At 38.9% G+C, this 21,855-nt stretch overlaps 3 protein-coding genes across 7 annotated transcripts in view; all 3 read right to left on the bottom strand.

Annotated features, from left to right (window-relative positions):
- depdc5 (DEP domain containing 5, GATOR1 subcomplex subunit) overlaps positions 1-1,217 on the bottom strand; it is a 47,758-nt gene extending 46,541 nt beyond the window's left edge. For all 5 annotated transcript variants that reach the window (XM_055228720.1, XM_033982199.2, XM_055228722.1 and 2 more), the window contains exons 1-2: positions 931-1,217; positions 711-778 (exon numbers count right to left, since the gene is read on the bottom strand). In XM_055228720.1, coding sequence (XP_055084695.1) covers positions 711-768 — 58 coding nt within the window. In that variant the 5' untranslated portion in view covers positions 769-778; positions 931-1,217. The remainder of the gene's footprint in view (positions 1-710; positions 779-930) is intronic.
- Positions 1,218-2,536: 1,319 nt separating this feature from the next.
- Positions 2,537-16,230, bottom strand: rab36 (RAB36, member RAS oncogene family). The gene is made up of 11 exons (XM_033981968.2): positions 16,168-16,230; positions 15,805-15,888; positions 13,322-13,413; positions 13,162-13,236; positions 8,144-8,245; positions 7,582-7,646; positions 6,797-6,848; positions 6,095-6,176; positions 5,588-5,678; positions 4,035-4,148; positions 2,537-2,598 (listed from the first exon to the last, which is right to left on the bottom strand). The coding sequence occupies exons 2-11, from the start codon at positions 15,880-15,882 to the stop codon at positions 2,537-2,539; spliced, it is 813 nt and encodes a 270-aa protein (XP_033837859.1). The 5' UTR covers positions 15,883-15,888; positions 16,168-16,230.
- A 434-nt stretch (positions 16,231-16,664) lies between these two features.
- Positions 16,665-21,821, bottom strand: LOC117384815 (annexin A1-like). Its single transcript, XM_033981966.2, has 6 exons — positions 21,689-21,821; positions 21,368-21,461; positions 20,031-20,126; positions 19,835-19,893; positions 19,500-19,622; positions 16,665-18,976 (listed from the first exon to the last, which is right to left on the bottom strand). The coding sequence occupies exons 1-6, from the start codon at positions 21,713-21,715 to the stop codon at positions 18,920-18,922; spliced, it is 456 nt and encodes a 151-aa protein (XP_033837857.2). The 5' UTR covers positions 21,716-21,821; the 3' UTR covers positions 16,665-18,919.
- Between the last annotated feature and the right edge of the window lie 34 nt (positions 21,822-21,855).

Below are 21,855 nucleotides of genomic sequence, written 5' to 3'. Positions count from 1 at the left end.
ACAAGACATAAAATATATGAAGCAAGACATATGGAATTATGTATTAAAGAGGTATTAGTAGAGCTATTTAACTTTTTTGTTTATTCCATAATTTCATGGATAGTACTTTATATATTTGAGGTCTTCTGGATGCATATGAAATATGTAAACTGGTTAAAAAATAATAATAATAAAAAAAAACACATTGAATGAGAGGGTGTGTCCAAACTTTTAACTGGTCATGTTTATACGGTATACAAAATAGTTGTAATATCCAGAACTGTCACACAAATGTCACAATACAATGTTTCTTTTGGTGGACAAACTGTTTCTTGTTATAACACTATTCCAAAGTGCCGTGTAACTAATGTATTCACTGATTATTTAGACTTAACAAATGGAAGTCCAATTAAAGTAACAGTTTTTTCAGACTTATTTGAAACACGTCCTGGTTATTAAGTGTAAACATTGTACCTTTTCTGGTGGAGGATCTGCAATCTGATGTCTACATAGACTTACATATGCATTTGTAATTTAATAAATGCATAATTGATACAGTGGAACATTAAGGATAAGCAATAACATCTCAATAATGACAAACAGTTAGGGGACACCTTAAAATGTGACACCGTTTTGAATGTTTGAATGTGAAAACAGGCACCATTTCAAAAGAAAAACATTTCAATGTTATTACAATAATCTACGTTACTGAATCACCATTTTTAACTCACCACTTCCGCCAAATCCTTTCTTGTGAAGCACTAGCTTGTATGATTTATTAGTTCTCATTTTTAATCAGCTGAAACACACAAACACAACACATTTTACACATTGTAGCTGCTTAGATTTCCATTTGTTTGTAAAGGCACTGCCAGAGCCCGCACACTTCCCCAAACTTATCAACATGCAGCAAGTTCACATGAAATAGACTGCATAATGGCACAGACGGACCTGACTAGTCCTCCATCACAGTCCTCATCACAGTCCCCCATCACAGTCCATCATAGTCCTCCATCAAAGTTGTCAATCATCAGCAGACACGCGCGTGGTGAAAACACGAAGCTCAGGGAGACATTTATGGCATTTACGCTCCACTTTCGCTCGAATGTTCGTAAAACACAGTGTATATAAACCGCATCTTCATTCAAATGAATCCAAACAGCGACGCTATGCCATAAGAATGCGTGTGTGGACAGAAATACGTTTGTTGTTAGCTGAATGCGTTCAGGAGTGGAGCGCTGCTGTGACCTTATTTTAACAGATCCACGGCTCGTGACTGTTTACTTCCGGTTAAATTCAAAGAAGAGCTGTGATTGGCTGAGCGTGTACAAAGAGCTTTAACTTACTCAAGAGAAGACTGGCTTTTAAAGTTTTGTTTATTAATAAAAAAATAATAATAATTTTAAAAAAAACATCATTGTAGCTAAATATGCCAACTAAAACAAAATTAAACACTTTCGGTTGCATTTTTGTCCGAATTACTTTAATTTGAATATATCAATAAAACATTAATAAAATACTATTTACTGACGCTTGTAGGCTCGTGTATTTTATTATCGTTTTTAGGACCTAGTTGTCCAGACTCATAACATTTGTAATTTAATTATCATAAATATATAATTTGTTGCTACCGCAACATCAGAAAATAACAAATTATTCCATGGCAGTGAGAGTCATCTACCTAATTTGTACAAACTGCAAAACTCTCAAATGAAAACTTTAAAATGTTGGACACTGACAGACTTTCTTCAATCAGAACAAAGCAAATTAATTAAATGTAAATAATAAATTGCTAACTGTCTTTCAAATACGCAGACATTTTTCAGGCATTGTAATAATACAAGAGTAATTAGATGCTATAGTGAATCATTATTATCAAATACACAATACACAATACACTACAGAGTGATATAAAACAGTATTAGACATCCTTCATGTTTATTTTCACAGGGTACTGTCTATTGCCCATCAACTGGAACATTTTGAGGATGGTTTTAGCTCCTATGTATAAAACAATACTGAAACAAATTGTATTGTTTATTTGCAGTGGAAGTAAATCTTATATAAAACATGACAAAAAAAATTTGTGTAATCCTTCCCTCTTTTTTGTGCAAGCTCATGTCTTACTGTCTCATTATTGTAATTATCCAGTAAAATGCATCTTCTTTGCAAGAATAGAACGTCCCCATACATTTCTCCTTAAGGCACATTCAGTGAGTGCAGTGAGACATTATTACTAAGTTAAAATTATTTCAGATTTAAAACAAAGTTGGAACTGTATAGTATCTGAATCTAAAATGCTCCTAGTAATATATTTTACAGTTCTATAGGATAAAATGGTAAATAATATTATTAAAACAAGAAAATAGATTTGTTATAATTGACTATATTAGTAAACCAATTTGGTTAAATAATTTACTAACAAAAAACACTGGTACGTGATGTAGGGGGTACTCTAGAGTGTGAGACAATACTTTGTACACCAGACAAAAAAGGTTGGGAATGATCTATCCATACATATATATTTGTCTTCTATGTCCTGTGAGTTTCCTCTTCGTCAGCAGCAGCGCGTCTTCACCTCGTGTGCTGAAGCTGCCTCCAGGTTTGTACCATTTGATCCTAACAAAATAAGCATGGATTATAAACTCATAGCCACAGGCTATATGCATCTATGAAACGTTTAACTCAGTATTTCCCATAGATTCGGTTAAGACTATGGTGGCACAAATAATTTGTACAACAATTTCATCTCATTCAATCCGTGGAATGTAAATATCACTTGTTTTGTAAATTTATGATAATTCAACAAGCAACAAAGCCTAATTTTGTTGTGCCAATTTCTACCACAGTCAGTGAGAATTCAAATGGCTAACAGCGGTGCATTAATACTGCATAGCACACAAGTAGTCCAGCGACAGTTAAATCACAAACTATATCACCGCTCTGCAGCCATCACCATGACATCACTGTAGCGATGGGTAAACAAATGCTCCACTGCTCTAGTAGAATGTAGGGACTATAGACCCTGAACGGTCTTTTCACATTCACACGTGACACATTTCATTTTGTGATTGTAGGAGCCGTGCATTCTGTAGTTTTTAACACGCTCCACGTCAAGTGTTAAAGTGCTCACTGGCCTCTCCAAACAAGCCTTAACACAGCTGCAGTACATCCAGAACGCTGCTGCTCGGGTCCTGACTAGAACCAGGAAGTATGAGCACATAAGTCCTGTGCTCAGGTCTCTGCACTGGCTTCCTGTAGCTCAAAGAATAGACTTTAAAGCAGCTCTGCTTGTGTATAAGTCTCTCCATGGCCTAGGTCCAAAGTATATCTCTGACATGTTAGTGCCATATGAACCATCTCGCAATTTGAGGACTTCAGGGACCGGCCTCCTGCTGGTGCCCAGAGTCAGGACTAAACATGGGGAATCAGCGTTTCAGTTTTATGCCGGTAACACCTGGAACAGTCTTCCTGAAGATGTGAGACAGGCCTCTACTTTGACCATATTTAAATCCAGGCTCAAAACGGTTCTGTTCAGCTGTGCATATGACTGAAAGGTTTTTATTCTGCACTCTTCTCCTTTAATGGTAATTTTATGATGACAAAAGAAACATGGACTGACAGACTTTTACTAGACATAGTAAAGTGACAGGAAAGTATTTGGGAAGTGACAGGAAAGTTTTTTGTAAAGTAATGGGAAAGTTCTTAAACTGAGCAAGACAGTGTTTAAAGAGTGCGAGAGAGAGTTTTTAAAGGGTGCAAACGAGTGGGTGAGAGAGTTGCAGATTGGGTGATTATTTATGTTTTGATTTGTGTGATTTTAATGTCTTTCTTATTCTGTAAAGCACTTTGAATTACCTTGTGTACGAATTGTGCTATACAAATAAACTTGCCTTGCCTTGCCTTAAAACTGCAGAGCGCACAGCTCCTCATAGTTTAATGCTCATATATAGTCCAGGTTGTTTTTAGACTATGGGGGACTGTGGGGACTGTTTTAGATTAATGGGGCCACCATAGTCTCCTGTATGAACAGGAAACACTGACTAATTGCTCACTAATACTGTCGCCAAGGCCAATGCTGGCAGGAGTTCTGTCGTCCAGGTCTTTCAACATGCAGCTCTCAAAGGCCAGAGCTGCTGTTCGGAAGAAAAATCCTTGCACATTTTCCCCTAAACATGAGAAAAAACATGAATAAAACAGAAACTTTAATGCAACGTTAAAGGTGCACTATGTAACTTTTCTAGTGGAGGGTAAAAAGATACTTTGCCTGGAATGTTCTACAGTATGGCATTAAACTTCTCTCCATGGAGACAAGCAGTTGTCTCCAGGGGGCCAATCACATTTTAGTAATAAAAAAGTTAAAGTTAGATAAATGCAAGATATATAATTTTAATGCTATACTCTGGAATTTTCCAGATAAAGCAACCTTTCTCAATGGAGACAAAAAGGTGATGGCACCCGGCAGAGTTACAGGTCAGATCTGTGTAGAGGCAAACCTCCTCATAAATATGAATGCATGTTTTTAAGGGTATTTTTTAGCAATAAAAACACCTGTAATAGCAGAAATGTCAAATTTAATGTCATACTGTGGAACATTCCAAGCTAAACAATAACACTTCTACTAAGACAAGAAGGTGGGGGACCCTCCATCAAAAAGGTTTTATGGTGCACTTTAAATAATAACTATTATGTTGGCAAACAAGTTTGTTTTTTTTTGTGCTTTTTAAATTGCAAATATTGAAAGTATCACTGTGTTTCAGATGACATCACAACATTCTGTAGGCCAATACAATTTAATACAGATGTGGCTGCTAAAATTAATATAGTTAAAACGCAGATTTCTTTTGCAATACAGTGAGTTCTTATGTCTAGTCACTGATAGAAATGATCAGGTTCAACCATAGATTGTATAATGAAGTGAATTCAGTGAGTGTGACGTCATCACAGCGTTCAGCTCCAAATGAAGCTCATCAAGGCTAACAAGTATAGCGGCTAATCTGGAGCCCAGTTCCATATTTGGAATTTTGAGCACAAATATCATAGGAACCAAAGAACTAATCTGTGAGTGAGGCTGTTGAAGGTAGCACCTCGTTCCACATGCACTGCCTTTTTTTTTGCAGGGGGCGGATGCTCAGCAATGCTCTTAATCAAACCTGTTGCTAACACTAGTGGAAGAGAACTTGCGGGTAGGAAGGAGCCTGATTTGTTGTTTTTTTAAATTAATGTTTATATCTTGAGTTACAGACACAATAGTGAAATAAAAACCCCAGGATCATGTAGAGTTAATACGAACATTTAAGACCAAAATGACGAGTCTGACAGCAGCAGTTACAGAAAGAGGGGACACAGTTTTTCAGTAGAAAGTGAATTGGAGCCAGAGTCGATGGAGCTAGAAGCGCACACCCATGATCACTTCCTATTTGGAGCAGGTTAGCTATGTTCATTTATATATATAAAGAATATGGATACAACATTTGCAAATGTACTTTTTGGATATTTCTTATGATAGTACATTATAAACAATAGGGGAATCTGACCTTTGCCCCCATCTGCGAGTATGACGTCATTACATTGTAAAGTCTAAAAACAACTGAAAGTGACACTTTACCAGTTTTGGATGAAACTGCCCAGAACTCTGCATTCATTTCTGTAGCCATTTTGACAGCATCTCTCTCTGTTCTTCTCCTTTCCTCTGAGGACTAATAAGAAAAAACAAAACAAAATAGGACTTGGTTTACTGACACAGCCTGATAAGTTTTTAGATTGTTTAAAATAGAGAATGGAATTAAAGAGCACATTTTCAGCAGCCTATGATCAATCCGAGCTCATGGTCCTGTTTAGAAGTTTGATTTACAACAAAAAAGTGAGAGTGAGTAACTGAAAAACTGTTGGCTAATGTTAAACAAGTCCCTCTCAAATCAGTGCACATGTTGTAGTTCCAACTAATTCAGTTCTTTATGGTCAGATTGTGTTGAAATTAAACTCAGATTAGTATAATTTGAGGTTCAGACAGAGCAGTGCCGTAATTAGCATCACACCCCCAGAGAATCATATGCAGTATCAACAAACATTTCACAATATGTAACTGTATGCATTTCTGTAGACATGAGCTTACCAGGAGATCACTTTTGGTTCCGACTAAGAAGACAAAACAAGAGCCTGGTTTGTTTTCCCTCATGGCCTCTTCAAGCCACTGTCTGTAAATACAGTTGTCATAAGTAAAATCAGATACAAATTGATACTAAAACTACTATAGAAACTAGATACTTGTTTAAGCGTTATAAAATATGTTTTTGTGAAATTAGTACCATGAACTGTATGCGTTGGGCACCATGTTGAAATACAGTGGTCCCTGGTTTATCATGTGGGCTACGTTCTAAAAAATAATCCACAATATGCAAAATCCACGAAGTAGTCAGCTTTATTTTTTACAATTATTATATGTTTTTTGCTGTAAAACCCCTCACCACACACTTTATGCACTTTTCTCACACAGGCGTTAACATTTTCTCACATTTCTCTCTTGTTTAAACTCTCTCAAAGTTCAAACCTTCGTAGGCGTCTTTGTCGGTGCAGAACGTTTCATCGACATTGTGGGTTTTGTCGGGGAGAAAACTTGCAAACATACAGCACTTCAGAGTCACACTGCGATCCAACATTTATGTAAATTTGGCTGAACACATTCTGTACCGTACAGGAGACACGGCACGGAGGAGAATGATTGATTGAAGGTGAACCGCGATATAGCAAGGGACAACTGTCGTCAATAACAACTGACGTCAATAATACAGGTACATAAAACAGAACCATGACTCACCGTGTATGATCCAGAGACTTAATATCAGCCATGTCGAACACTGTGACGATAACTAGAAATCAAAATCACAGTGAATTTGACTGTAGAAAAATTGTGCAGCTTTAGGCTAGTGACATGACCAGTGGCACAGAGCAGATACACTTGTCTGACCTAACTGCTGGTTCAAAGCTAATATTGAAGACATTAACCTAATTCAATACTGTAAGTATATGACAACTGTTTGGAGTAATAACCTGCCACACATGAGGTGTCATTCACAAACTGCTGTGGGCTACTCTGCATGTGAGATAGTAGTTTCTTTGAATTGAAGGATGCAGTCTACCTTCTAACAAGCTCTCAGAATGTTGAATTATTTGGACTGTCTACTCAGTTCCAACCACAGACTGTATAAAGAACGACTAAGAGAGAAAGGTAAGGTAAAGCACCGTTGGTTTAGCGGAGAGCGGACACTTAGCAAAACTGTCAATCAAACCTGTTGCTATCGAGGGGGGAAAGAAGGAGCCTGATTAGTCTGTTATTAATGTTCATATCTTGATTGATGGACAATAGTGAAATCAAACTATCAGAATCATGTAGAGCAGACCATTTGAAGACTAAAATGACAAATCTGACAGCAGCAGTTACAGAGAGAGGGGTGACAATCTTTCAATGTAAAGTGAATTGGAGTCAATGGAGTCGGAAGCTATGTCCTCTTATATATACAGTCTATGGTTCCAGCTAAAGTTTGATAAAAAGTTAAGTTTTTAATAACTGTATAGTGAGAGATAAATAACTGAATAACTTACCTTGTGCACCCCGGTAATATGCAGAAGCTATGCATTTGAACTTTTCCTGCCCAGCCGTGTCCCAACTATAAGGAAATACATGTTGTTAGGAATTATAGTGATGATGTCACTTTCGGGTCCAACCAGAAACTTCAGATCTGATTTCTCTCTTTGTTTTTGTGCCTTATTTGTGAAACAGGACAATTACCTTTCAAAAGCATATGTTTAACCACAAATTGTATCAAATATGTAAATAATATAGTACTCTATCGTAGAATTACCAGTGTGTGTATCTCATTAACTGCCAGTCACGGCCTTCGCTAGTTTAGCCCAGCTTCTTACTAAACCTCCCATGTGCAATTTCTGTCACAGTTATAATGATCGATCCATGCTTCTAATCATGTTAGCTTTAAACAACTGAAATCTTGTTTTAACAAGATGTGTCATCGTTAAAAAACAGGAAACTGTAACATATTCATTGTTTTCAATCACCTGATGGACAGAAAGTGACATCACACTTAACAACTCTATTGTGAACAAATATAGAACATCTAAGATACAATTTTATGAAAGACTAACTTACATCTGGAGAGAGAAAGGGACTCCTGACATCTCAAAACGCTCAATCTCAAAGTCTACTCCTATTGTGGCCTTGTAGTCACGCTCAAATACATCTTTGCAAAATCTGAAACAGCAAAATAGTACATTTTATTATAGCATAGTCAAATTGATTCTTAATTATTTCCTATTTGTAAATAGAGGTGGAATAGGACCCTGGAGAGAGCACAAGATTACTCAAACATGCATGGACGACATATAAAACCTCTTACAATATATGGTAAAAAGCTCAGAAAAGACGATGTTGCCTAATACCCCCTCTTTAACAAAAGGTATTCCTTTGTGTCAGTATCACCCAGCCCCACTTGTAAAAATATCTAGAATAGTTATCTCTACAGACTTTACTGTGATGCAGAGATTAGATGATAAAGGTAAATCATATGGGAAGGTGAAGTGCAAGAAACACAAATAATGAAATCATTCATAAATCAAATCTGCACATGGCGATATATGGCCCCACTGTACCCAATTTTGGTGGTCAATGACTAACACATTATTTTCATCCTAGTTAACCGAAACCCAGATATTTCTATAACAAATGTTGTATGTTGCCACAGCAACAAGATTGTAAAAAGAGGTACAGTAAGTCCTCATCGGCTTTTTGTTCAGTATGGCTAGAAAAATGTCTGTGCCAAATTTCAATTGTCTCTGAAAAACAAAATGTTTTCATACTAGTCATATTTTCAGATAACCAACACCAATATATTTCAATGTCACATTTTTTGGCCAGAGCCATTTTGTTAGCTAGCACCTTGATTTGTACATCATGGCCTTCAGCTCACAAATCATAAGTTTTGTTCTATTGGCTTTTTCCAAACAAAAAACTTGTCTAAGATTTTTTTTTTTTTTATCCATCCATCCATTTTCTTCCGCTTATCCGAAACCGGGTCGCGGGGGTAGCAGTCTAAGCAGGTATTCCCAGACACCCCTCACTACTCCTCCGGACCCCGGACACCGCAGCTGGCTCCTCTCGACGTGTAGGAGCAGCAGCTCTACTACAAGCTCCTCCTGTATAACTGAGCTCCTCACCTTCTCTTTAAGGGAGCACCCAGCCACCCTGCGGAGGAAACCCATTTCAGCAGCTTGTATCCACGATCTTGTCCTTTCTTGTCCAGAGCTCATGACCATAGGTGAGAGTAGGAACTGGTAAATCGAGCTTTTGCCTTTTGACTCAGCTCCTTCTTTTCCACAATGGTCCGATACAGCAACCGCATCACTGCAGACGCTGCACTGACCCGCCTGTCAATCTCACGCTCTATCCTTCCCTCACTCGTGAACAAGACCCCGAGATACTTGAACTCCTCGACTTGAGGCAGAGACTCCCCACCCACTCAGAGAGGGCAAACCACCTTTTTCCAGTCAAGAACCATGGCCTCGGATTTGGAGGAGCTGATTCTCATCCCAGCCACTTCACATTCGGCTGCAAACCGCCCCAGTGCCTGCTGCAGGTCCTGGCTCGATGAAGCCATCAGGACAACATCATCTGCAAACAGCAGAGATGAAATCCTGTGGTTCCCAAACCAGACCCCCTCCGGCCCCTGGCTGCACCTAGAAATTCCGTCCATAAATATAATGAACAGAACCGGTAACAAAGGGCAGCCCTGGCGGAGTCCAACATGCACCGGGAACAGGTCTGACTTACTGACGGCAATGCGACCACAGCTCCTGCTCCGGTCATACAGGGACCTGAGCAAAGAGCCCTGGACCCCATACTCTTGGAGCATTTAAAATTGCAATTTTGTTGAAAATAAGGTAAGATATAAGATAAGATATGCCTTTATTAGTCCCACAGTGGGGAAATTCCAGAAAAATTCACCATGCTCGGGTCCTGACTAGAACCAGGAAGTACAAGCACATAAGTCCTATGCTCAGGTCTCTGTCCTGGCTCTTGTGGCTCAGAGAATAGACTTTAAAGCAGCTCTGTGTGAACAAGTCTCTCCGTGGCCTAGCACCGAAGTACATCTCAGAAATTTTAGTGCCATATAAACCATCTCACACTCTGAAGACTTCAGGGACCGGCCTCCTGCTGGTGCCCAGAGTCAGGACTAAACATGGGGAATCAGTGTTTCAGTTTTATGCAGCTAAAACCTGGAACAGTCTTCCTGAAGATGTGAGACAGGCCTCTACTTTGACAATGTTTAAATCCAGGCTCAAAACGGTTCTGTTTACCTGTGCATACGACTGAAAGGTTTTTATTCTGTACTTTTCTGTTTTAGTGTAAATTTTATGATGATTATTTGTGATTATTTATGTTTTGATTTGTGTGATTTTAATGTCTTTCTTATTCTGTAAAGCACTTTGAATTACTTTGTGTACGAATTGTGCTATACAAATAAACTTGCCTTGCCTTGCCTTGCCCACACCCAAATTAATATTCAAAACACAATTGATAATCTTTAATGGCACATGGGTTTAGTGCCTTTTGGACAAATTTGAAGTGTTAGTCATGAAAACTGTGCGACTGTGTGTGCTTTTGTAATTTCCGGGTTTGAGCCAATATAGCCGACTTCCTGTATGATTTAGGGCGAGGCCACGATATACATTTTTTGCATGTCCTGACATGATCTCTTTCATGTCAAGTTTCAGATTTTTACATTGATTTTTTTCGGGGTCGGGCTCCCATTGGCCCCATGAAAATCAAAGTTTGAGGCGGCACTACTGAGTTGTCTTTTTAATTTTTTTTTCTTGGGGTTTGTGCTCATAATTAGAGCTCATCGAGTTCAAATTTTCGATACCGGTTACTGGCATGTTCAGCCTTGTTTAATACTTGATTTTTTCTATTTTCCAGGCTCCAGATTGGACCCTCGCCAGGACATTGTCGCAGGCCTGGGCCTAATACATCTACTCACAGTAAATACTTTTAAAGTCCTGTTACACTGTGAAATATATTACCACTCTACAAGCTAAAGTATGGTGAAAAAAACCCAGGGAAGTACAATTATTCAAGTATATTTGAGTACTACTCACTTGTAATGTTGTCATGATACTAAAATTCAATTTCGATACTAAGGAATAGGTTCAATACCGATTGTGATCATGATGATAATAAAGAAACACTATTTAGACAATAGAATGTGCTTTTCAGTATTAAGTGTTGTACTTTGTGTTCTATTCCCATGTGTTATATGTGTGTAATCCCTCAGTGTCCAGTAGGTTCACAGTGGTCCATGGGCGTATACTAGTCTATGCGTCTTATACTTGAGAAAGATACAGCTCAAGATCATTATAAACATATTCAAACATTTATTTCTGTCCTATGAATGTGACTTTTTAGTTTTTATACCTGCTCAAATGAGTATCTAGTTTTGATACTAGTTTTAGTATCAATTAACATCTGATTTTCTGATTTACCGTAAATTTCGGATTATAAGCCGCTACTTTTTTTCCACGCTTTGAACCCTGCGGCTTTTACAGCAGTGCGGCTTATATATGGAATTTTACTGGATAACGGCCCCTGGGGGGCGCTCTCTAGCTGTAAACATAAAAGTGAGACAGACGTGGGGAAAGATTCTGCTCTGAAGAATTCACTAGTTTTGATTTTGAACGATCATTTTGCGCATCATGAAATGGATATGATGCAGTTTTTAAGATAAAGAAACAGAAAGGAAACAGAGCAGGGGTCGGCCTTTAACACGCAAAGAGCCATTTGGACCCACTTTCCACGTAAAATAAAACACTGGGAGCCGCAAATACTTTTTGACATCTAAAATGAAGATAACACTGTATAATAACAATAATGTAACGGAATAATGTAGGTTTTACTTTCACGGACAAGCCTTCTACACGTGGCAGATAAATATGGCAAAAACAACTTAAGTGCATTAAAAAATACAACTCACCAAACCGCTGCATCATGCATCGCGCTGATTATGTGATTATGTCTACTCTACTCCGCAGTTTCTTTAAAAAAACAACAACAAAAAAAACTCGTAGCGTATCATTTTATCCCAGGTGCTTATTCTCCATGTGCCAAAGCAGTTTTGAAGGTTTCATTGCCTTATTTGCTTTTCCCGTATGTTACGCAGAGCGGACTGTGCGTGAGAGTCACCTGTAGCGACAAACCCAGATTTTAAGTAGGCATTGTCTGTTAAATTTATCTTTCTTTTTCTTGGAGATCGTAGTCTCCTCTTCTGGCTCCTCAGTTGTCCTTTTCCCCTTTGTTAAAAGCTCTCCAAAGACTTTTGTTTTGGCTCATTTTCACTCGCTTGTGGCTCTACTTTTGTGCGTCGTGTCTGATGTGTTATACGTGATACGTCACCGCGGAGACAAGAGCAGATAATAAACTTGCTACTACATCAAATAGATTTCTGTGGCGATTTCCAGCAGGATTTTCATGATACATCTACGGACGAGCTTATTAGTGTGTCATTAGGGACGGGCCAAAGTTGCTCCTGACCCCTGTGCGCACAACGTCTGAAAATCAGGGCTCTTTACGCAGGACTGTGAGCTGTGTCTGTGTTAGTTCCCAAGCCACGCAGAGCCGCAGTATAAGGCTGAAAGAGGCGCATGCGGCTCCGGAGCCGCGAGTTGCCGACCCCTGAAATAGAGCCACTGCACGTAAGCTCGACATCAATGAATCCAACTTGGTCAATGTAAAAAGACGACAAAAGTTTTCAGAGGAAATAAAAGCAGATTTTCCGTGTTGGTGCAGCTTTATTTTCTAAACCTGCAGATGTGTTCATCCCGTGTTGATGTCGTGTTGGTGCCAATTTTCAGGCACAGTTTAAAAAAAAGCGTGTCGGTGCAGCGTCTTTCTGTGTAAATATCTCATGTTACAATATGAAAACCTGCGGCTTTTATTCAGGTGCGGCTTATATATGTACAAAATTGATTTTCTCTTCAAATTTAGCTGGTGCGGCTTATATCAAGGTGCGCTCTGTAGTCCGAAATTTACGGTACTGTTGATAACTGAACCCACCTCTGCCAGTATAAATGAGTTTATCTTACCTCTGTGTTTTTATTTATATTATTTAAAGGATTTACCTGTTAATAAGACATGTTTTTCCCACATTCAGGTCTCCAACAACCACCACTTTGGACATTTTCTGCCTATCCCATCTCAAAAAACAAAAAACAACATATTTATAATTCAAAATTCAAACATCATAAAAGAGATAATACTAAAAAAGAGGTGTTAACTCACGGTTGTTGTCTGCAGGCTCTGTCTTTGCAGGAGGCTTTTATCTGCAAGTCCCAGTCCTGTTTCAGCTGCAGACTGGCTTCAGGAGTGTAACACTGGAAACACACACATCATACAATAGGCCTAAGTAATATAGTGCTTTAAACACAATGCAACATCTAAATATATGAGGCTGCAGCAGTGGTGGAAGAACTAATCAACTGTGTTAATTCAGTAAAGGCGCAGATACTGAAGCAAAAAAATACTCATGTAAAAGTATCGCATGAAAAAATCTTCTGAAGTAAAAGTATTAAAGTACTTGTTTAAAAATATACTTAAAGAGTAAAAAGTGAAAGTATGTCACACAGATTTTGATCAACAGAAACAACTGATCAATAGTTTTTTTCTTTGTATATTTTTGCTCAAACTATGAAACCCTCTGCCTTTTCAATAGGTCTCAAAAAGTAATAAAAATACTTTTATTTTTCAGACTAGTTAAAAAATGTAGTGGAGTACAAAGTACAGATACTGCTCTCAAAAGTAGTGAAGTAAAAGTAAAAAGTATCCAAAGTAAAGTACAGATACATAAAATTTGTATTTAAGTATAGTACTGTACTACTTTACTTCATTATGCTCCACCACTGGGCTGCGGTCAAACATTATAAACACTTTATAGTTTAATTTTGTCCAGGCTCTTTAAGGTGGACTCATGAAGATCAAGTGCCACAGCTCAGCACAACATCACCTTTGAGACTCCTTTAAGCACTCATGTCCCGCTCTATGTTTAGTCCGCTGCTGTGATTGATCCTGATTCAATATTCTTTTAGTTCATTGAGCTGAGGACCAGATGTCACATGTGTCTAATAAGTAAGCACACCACCATCTCTCGGAGACTGATGATGACCGATGACTGCATGGACCTAGCTATACCAGCAATTAGAATGGTCCAAAGTATTGAAAATCTATATTACTAATATACTAATTGATACTAAAACTACATTGACAGAACAGAAATGAACCTTTCCTGAATATCTTTAGAATGACGTTGAGCTGAATAAGTATAAGACACATAGACTGGTATCGTATTTTCTGGACTGTATGTCGCTAAGTCGCACCAGCGAAAAATACATAATAATGAAGAAAAAACATATATAAGTCGCACTGGACTATAAGTCACATTTTTTGGGGAAATTTATTTTACAAAATCCAAGACCAAGAACTTTAAAGGCAAGTATAATAATAATAATAATAATAATAATAATAATAATAATAATAATAATAATAATAATAATAATAATAATAATAATAATAATAATAAAATAGAGAACAGGCTGAACAGCAGTACAGCACATTAACATAATACATTTATATTTATTCAGCTACATGAAGCATAGACAGAACTGAACATGTGTCTGGCCTGTTAACATAAGATATTAACAGTTAATCAGATACTAAAAAAAATAAAAATAAAATACGGTGTACACCCATGGACCACTATGAACCCACTGGACACTGAGGGATTACACAGATATAAGGACACGTGGGAATAAAAAAACAAAGGACTATCATTTAAATTGTGTATTATCATCCTGACATGGTGTAATGTGTTTTTTCAGTTATTATTTATTATCAAATTTCGACCAAATAAGTTATTTTGTATTTGATTTGCATACTTGCTGTGAGAGTTTGTTTTGGTGCTTCTCTGAGACAAGACACTCATTTTGAGTCCAGACAAAATTGTTATTTAACTAATAATAGTTGTATTAATTTACTTTTATTGTAGTTTTAGTTGTTAAGGAATATTGGTTGGAGCTCATCACACTCACAAGCAGTTGTGATTTGTCTTTTTGTTTCTGAACTCTGACATCTTTAACACAACACCCAGAACACAACGCAGAGCCGTATAAAGAGGACTAGTGTTTGAAATACTGGCATCGTGACAACGCTACCAGCTGTCCTAGAGTAGTTCATTTTGATTCCAGTTTGCTTTCGGTGTGTTCTTTATTTAGTTCAGCTTTTGTTTCCTTTTAAGACAGAGTTCAGTCCTAGTTTAGTCCTGAGTTGGTCCTGCTTTAGCTGTAGTTCTGGTTTCGACCTGGTTTAATGCTGGCTTAGCTGTCGCTCTTGTCATGATTGAAAGTGTGTTCACATTTGTCCTGGTCTGGTTTTGAGTTTTGAGCCCAGTTTAGTCCAGATGTAAACTTGGCTGGGTCCTGTTTCAGTCCAGGTTAGTTCCAGGTTTCGTTCCACTTTAGTCTTCATTTTTTTAAGTAATTTCTGTGCACCTATGAACGCACCCTTAGTTAGATTTAAGTGCAGTCTTGGTTGAGCCCTGGTTCTGTTTCATCTCCATAAGCGTGCTGTTAAACAGGGTTTAGTCCAGTCCCTCATTCAGGGCTTAGTTCATGTTCAGTTCTAATGTAGACCTGGGTTAGTCATACATTCACACTTTTCTTTCATAAATCCTGTCTAGTTGTTTACATAGAGAGTTGGATTGGTTTATTTACCTTTGGAAAATCCCAGATGACTCTGTCTTTGCTGATGGGCGGTGGGAAGGGCAGCATCCCATTCCTGTTAACTGACATGATAAACTGAAAAGAACAAAGTATAGGGTCAAACCAGTGCATGTCCTACCTCATCCCTGGATCATAATCTCTCAAACTGAGCCTGTATCCTGGCCACGGTCACAAGTTACTGATGCTGCCAGTGAGGTTCATGAGAGCTAGCACTCAACGCTAGTTCCGCCTCTGTGACGTCAACAAACCATCTCTGCGTTTAACGCTCATCGTTATCACCGATTATATCGGGTATAACCCGATATTACCCGGTATAATCTGGGTGAAATGCGCGGACATGAATCCATAACTCACCAAAAAGTGCGTGGTCAACTGGACGTCCTCGAGCTCGCCTCGTGCACACGGATGTGCACACTGCGGGATGTGTGAGGGGTTCGTTTCTATGGCAACCGACAACTACGCGCGCCACGTGACACACCACGCACTGCGCTCACAGGGCTGGAGACATTCATTTAACATACTTTTAAATACATTTGTCAAACAAAGTAAACGGACCTATGGACCTAAAGGTTTTCTCAAGAGACAAAAGGCAAAGACACGGGCCACTGTGTTTCCTCTAAACAACTGTTTGTGCTTTCTGTTTGTTTAGGAGAACTACACACGACTATAGTAATATGTGTGTATGTTGTTCTATGGTGATCAGGGCAAAAGCACAGTTAAAGAATGGAAGTATAGTTCCTACTAAGATCCTGTGGTCCCCAAATCGGACGCATAAATAAAATAAATAAAAACAAGATTATAAAGAATAACACATTGCAGCAATGAATAAAGCACACTCTTACACTCTCACTCAGATTTTATACATTTTTATTGTCAGCACTTGAGATTGATTCAAGATATGGTTCAAAGTCTTTGAAGAAAATGTGCATTTGAATATAAGCAAATAACGAAGTTAAATCTGTCAACTGGACAAATCTTGTAGGAGTGAAGACGTTTCGCTGCTCATCCAAGCCGCTTCTTCAGTTCTGGTCAGATCGCTGGTGGCCACTGCCTTAAATCTATCTGAGGGGAGGGGCTAAGCACACTGAAACTGTAAACAGCTTCTGTCTCCAGTTTCAGCTGAGACTAAACCTATTCAGCCCTTTGAATATAAGAAACATATAACAATACATGAAGACTAAGGCTCTTTGTTTATGCTTACTGTTCTATTTACAAAACCAGCAATGATATATTCATATAAGACGAAATGCAACATGTCAATCACAAGAAATGTCCTTCCAAAATATTTTGGCGAGACATTGTCTCAGGGGACAACCAACAAAAAGTACAGGCAGTGAAGACCATGCTGTAGTCTCCTCCTATGCTCACTAGAGAGCGTAATATCATAAGGTGATGGAAAAATCTGTTGCAGTTTCCTCAGCAAGTAAAGACTTAAAGAACTGTATATAACCTGCGTTCTTACTACAATCACAACTTTAACCTGCACATAGAGGACACATACAAGTTATTCTCATTTTCAGTTTATGGACAGGCCTCATGTGAAAGAACCTCCAGAATTCACTCCCTGATCTGCAGAGGCTGCACTAGCACTGAGTCATGATGGCTGCAGGTGCTGCGGTTTAGGCAGTGGCCATTCAGATCAGAGAGAGGCATTTTAGTTTTAAAACAACTGTAATTCAGCTTTGAAACTGGCATCCCAAATGAGAGACTCATGTGAGGCTCACTCTACTCCCTGATTGGAGAATCATTATGAGAACCACGACACCAAATTATAACATAAACAATGCAGCCACCATGTCCAACATTTGTATAATCAAGAATAAATCAGCATTACAGTTGGGATCAGTAAACTCTATATTTGATTTGAACATGTTCCCTGTATCTGGAGACACAGAGAGGCCATGTTTATGGAATTTAAAATCTTACATACAGTTCCTTGAAAAAAAAAAAAAAAAAGTACAATAACAAAAGAAAAAAGAGGCAAAAATTCAAGTCCAACACCACTTGAAAGAACTGAAATAGCCATAAGATATTCTGTGGCTTTGCTTATTTATTGCCCATTTTGGTTAGTCGTTTCTCTGTCTGTCCATTTCAATCATTCATGCTCACGTACAAGATGTTGTTTTTGCTTTTAACTTTTATGAATGTAACATTTTGCATGGGTAATAAACAGATTGTTTTATCCCACAAGTATGACCTTTGTCAAAGCTAAACAAAACATCTTGTTTTAATATGACAGGCACATTGCAAATTGAGAGGCCATTCTCCAAAAATACAAATATAGAAAAAACGTAAAAGGATCACAGGAAAAGAAGGAAACAGTGACAGTAACATACAGCTGTTTTAATTCTCTGTTTTTTTTTACCATATAATGTAATGCAATTCAGATTACAGTACTCTGTTCGGACCATGTAACAGAATCATTACAAAATACATTTTATGCAGGCATTCAAGTGTTCTAACTAAGTACATTTGACAATTTCTGCATGTATGTCTATGGAGGAATGTTCAGCACTTTCCATGGTGACAGCATGCACACATTAGCAAACGGCGCCTGTAAGATTTTAGATTTTCTGAAAATGAAAGGAAAAAATATTAAATGGATTTAAACAGCACCAGGAGCGTGAGAACAATCCAAGCGTCCATGGTCCTGTTTAAGAGTTTGATTTTACACAAAAAAGGTGAGAGTGGCACACAGAAAAACTGTTGGCTAATGCTAGCAAGCTTGTGACTGTATTCAGCTCACCTCGTCCATTGTGTTTAATCTGATTTAATTTGTTTTAAGTCTAACAGAGCAGACAGAGCAGTGCCTCTGGTTAGTTAGAATAAATTGACTCAATATCAATTAAATAACAAGAGATGTATTATGAAACATAAAGAGTGCAGATTAATTTTTGCTCTTTTTTGAAATTCCTTGATGATGATCGTTGGAATCTTTGAGGACTTACAAAGTGTCCAGTCAAATGGACGTCACACTTCTCTCTTCTAGTGTCTTCAGTGGGAGATGGTTGGATGTCCCTGCTGTAGGTGGACAGGTGGAGATGAATATGTGGAGGTGGACAGGTGGAGATGAATATGTGGAGATGGAGGTGGACAGGTCCAGAGGTCAGATGGGTCCACACAGTCCCAGCAGCACCTTCTGGTAGTGTCCCTTTGTGTCCCTCTGGAGACACAAACAGGCTCACAGTGAGGTAATGTGTGTGTACTAGTCCATCTGTGTTATCTCAGTGTCCAGTAGGTTCATAGTGGTCCATGGGTGTATACTAGTCTATGTGTCTTATACTTAAAGATAGAGAGACATCAGTATAAACATATTCAGAATAGACTCATTTCTGTCCTGTGAATATGACTTTTTTAATATTGATACCTTCAGAAATAAGTATCTAGTGTCAATACTAGTTTTAGTATTGAATAGTGGTGTCTCCTACTTGTCTCCATGGAGATTCCTAGGTTGTCGTTTTTTTATTTGGGGACCCTTCCAGGTCGGACCCTCAACTTTAAAAAACAACAACATAGTGCGTCTATAAGCATGTTTTGATGTAGAGAACAAAGAGTGTAGAAGTTTATAGCCAAATGGATCCAACTTTACCCAAGAGCTCAAACCATGGAATAAAACAAGATGCTTTGGTGAGAAAACACTGTAACATGGATAGAGTCTCTTAAATATGTGGGGTGAGGGCACTTACCACAATGTCCTCCTGCAGGTGGCGGTTGTACATGGCGTAGTACTCCTCCACGATCTTCTTCAGGTCCAGCTCAGAGCGGCTCACGAGCACTCGGATCAAAGATTGCTCACATGTGCCATGGCCCTGTCAGGAGAAACATCTCACTTTAGCAGAAGACTACAAAAGAGAAGAGGAGAAGAGAGGAGAGAGAGAGGAGAAGAAGAGGAGGGGAGATCAGAGACTGTTCACATGTGCCATGGCTCTGCAGGAGAAACATCTCACTGAGGTTAAGCAGAATACTACAGAGGAGAGAGGGACCAAAGAGTAGATAGGAGGAGAGAAAAGAACAGTCTTACCTTCATGGCCTCATGTAGTTTCTCTGCGAAGAAAGCCGGTGTGTTCCAGCACACTTTGACTGTAACACACAGATCTACATTATTAAGATTATGAATGAATAATGAATCATTATGATTATATATTAATAATGTACAGGCTTAATACAGGAGACAGAAGTATGCACAGACAGGAGGAGAAAAGGAGGGGGGGTCTAACCGATGTCCACGAGACAGTCCTCCACGTCTCCGCTGAGCTCTAACTGCAGGGCCTTGGGCAGGGACAGGTCGCTCAGAGAGGCGTACCTCTGGAACGCTGCAGGGACACAAACTGTCAGAGGCCTAAGGTCCTTTATTACAGCCTGGGCAGCCGACACATTTAGCTGCAATGCCCTGGTGAAAACTAGTGTCCACATGCGTTGACTGCCCATGCTGGAATAAAGGACTTTTAATCCATCATACTACAGTGCCTGAGATCTTGACTGCTGTACACACATATTTTTGGTAACACTGGAAAGTCAATTGCAATCAGTTTTTAAATACCTTTTTGGTAACATCTGAGCAGAACACCTGTAGAGAGCGCTCTTGACCCACTGATGCACTCACACGGTATTAGTGTTTTAAAGCAGTCCTCTACTATAACCTGTATCTATGGAGTATTTGGCTTTTTATTTGGCTGTTTATTCATTTGATACAAACACTTAACAAGAATGAAGCGTGTTTACCCTTTGAAATAATGTGCCATGTGAACAAAGATCACTGGCACCGATCCGGAGCAAAAGGGACAAGGACAGATGTCTTTGTCCTGTTTGGAACATTACTGACTTGACCTAATTTTTCATTTGAACTGAACATGCTCAGATACTGAAGCTGCTGTAGGGACCATACTTTGGACAAATCTCAGTTTTCAATAAACTGATTTTAACTTATGTTTACAAATATAAATTAAAAGTCTGACATCATAAGTAAAACAGCCAGCTTTGATGATTACAGTCAAATATGATCGTTTTGTTTCTATTTCTAAGAATTTTTAAAAAAGCATCAAATTTTTATATTTACATTTACATTTAAGCTCAGCAATTCCGGCTACAGTGACAGAACACAATAAACAGGTTTAAAGCAGTTAAACGAGTTAAATTACAAAAGGTGCCAAATCAGGCAATGACAACAACCAACAGCGTTCAGCTGGAGTGAGCTTCACACACTGCAAAACTGCACAGGAAATACTTTAAATGTATTTGCCTCCTTCAGATTAACATCAAAACATTGGTATTCACGGCCAAATCCAACTTTTTGAAACAAGATGATCACATGGACACTGTGTCTCCCAGACGTTAGGTCCTGGACATGTCCCAGGCCTGGTCCCTCTGGTCACACCTGAATAACCTGTTCCACCACATCCACACACAGTCTATGACTCAGAATGATGAGGCACTCCCTGAGCATCCCCTCTCTGCAGCTGTGCCCAGCCCCGAGGAGGTACTCAGCTGGAGAGAAGCTCCGAGGAGGTACTCACTTTTGGAGAGCTGGTCTGTTAAACCAAGAGGAGGTACTCACTCTTGGAGAGCTGGGCTGTGCTGCGAGTGGTCAGGATTTTGATGAAGGCATCCACATTGGTCCCTTTCTGTTTCTCCCCCGCTTCAAACAGAATCTGAAGACAGGTAAATCAAGACAAAACCAGAAAATGAAATTCAAAGAATTATTTAAAAATGACTTATGCTTCCAAATACTCATATAAACACACACTAAGAAAACTACCCACTGACACCTGTACCAGAGTCTGTTCTGTTTACTCTGTGTCCCCCTGTGTCCCCCTGTGTCCCCCTGTGTCCCCCTGTGTCCCCCTGTGTCCCTCTGGTTGGTGTTTCGGGCAGTTACCTCGGCATCCTTCTGAGCCAGCTGCATGTCCACCTCTGTACTGGTGTCTCTGCTGGTCCTAAACAGAGCCAGGAGGGCCTTTTCAAAGTCTCCACTGGCCTCACTCTTCAGCACCTCCTCCAGCTCCACTCTGTACTCTGCAAACAGCACACAGCAGGGCTGAAACA

Source organism: Periophthalmus magnuspinnatus, chromosome 17, assembly GCF_009829125.3.
Source record: "Periophthalmus magnuspinnatus isolate fPerMag1 chromosome 17, fPerMag1.2.pri, whole genome shotgun sequence".
NCBI classification, from domain to species: domain Eukaryota; kingdom Metazoa; phylum Chordata; class Actinopteri; order Gobiiformes; family Gobiidae; genus Periophthalmus; species Periophthalmus magnuspinnatus.
The sequence above is the reverse complement of the archived record's forward strand: the minus strand, read 5'-3'. Positions and strand labels throughout refer to the sequence as shown.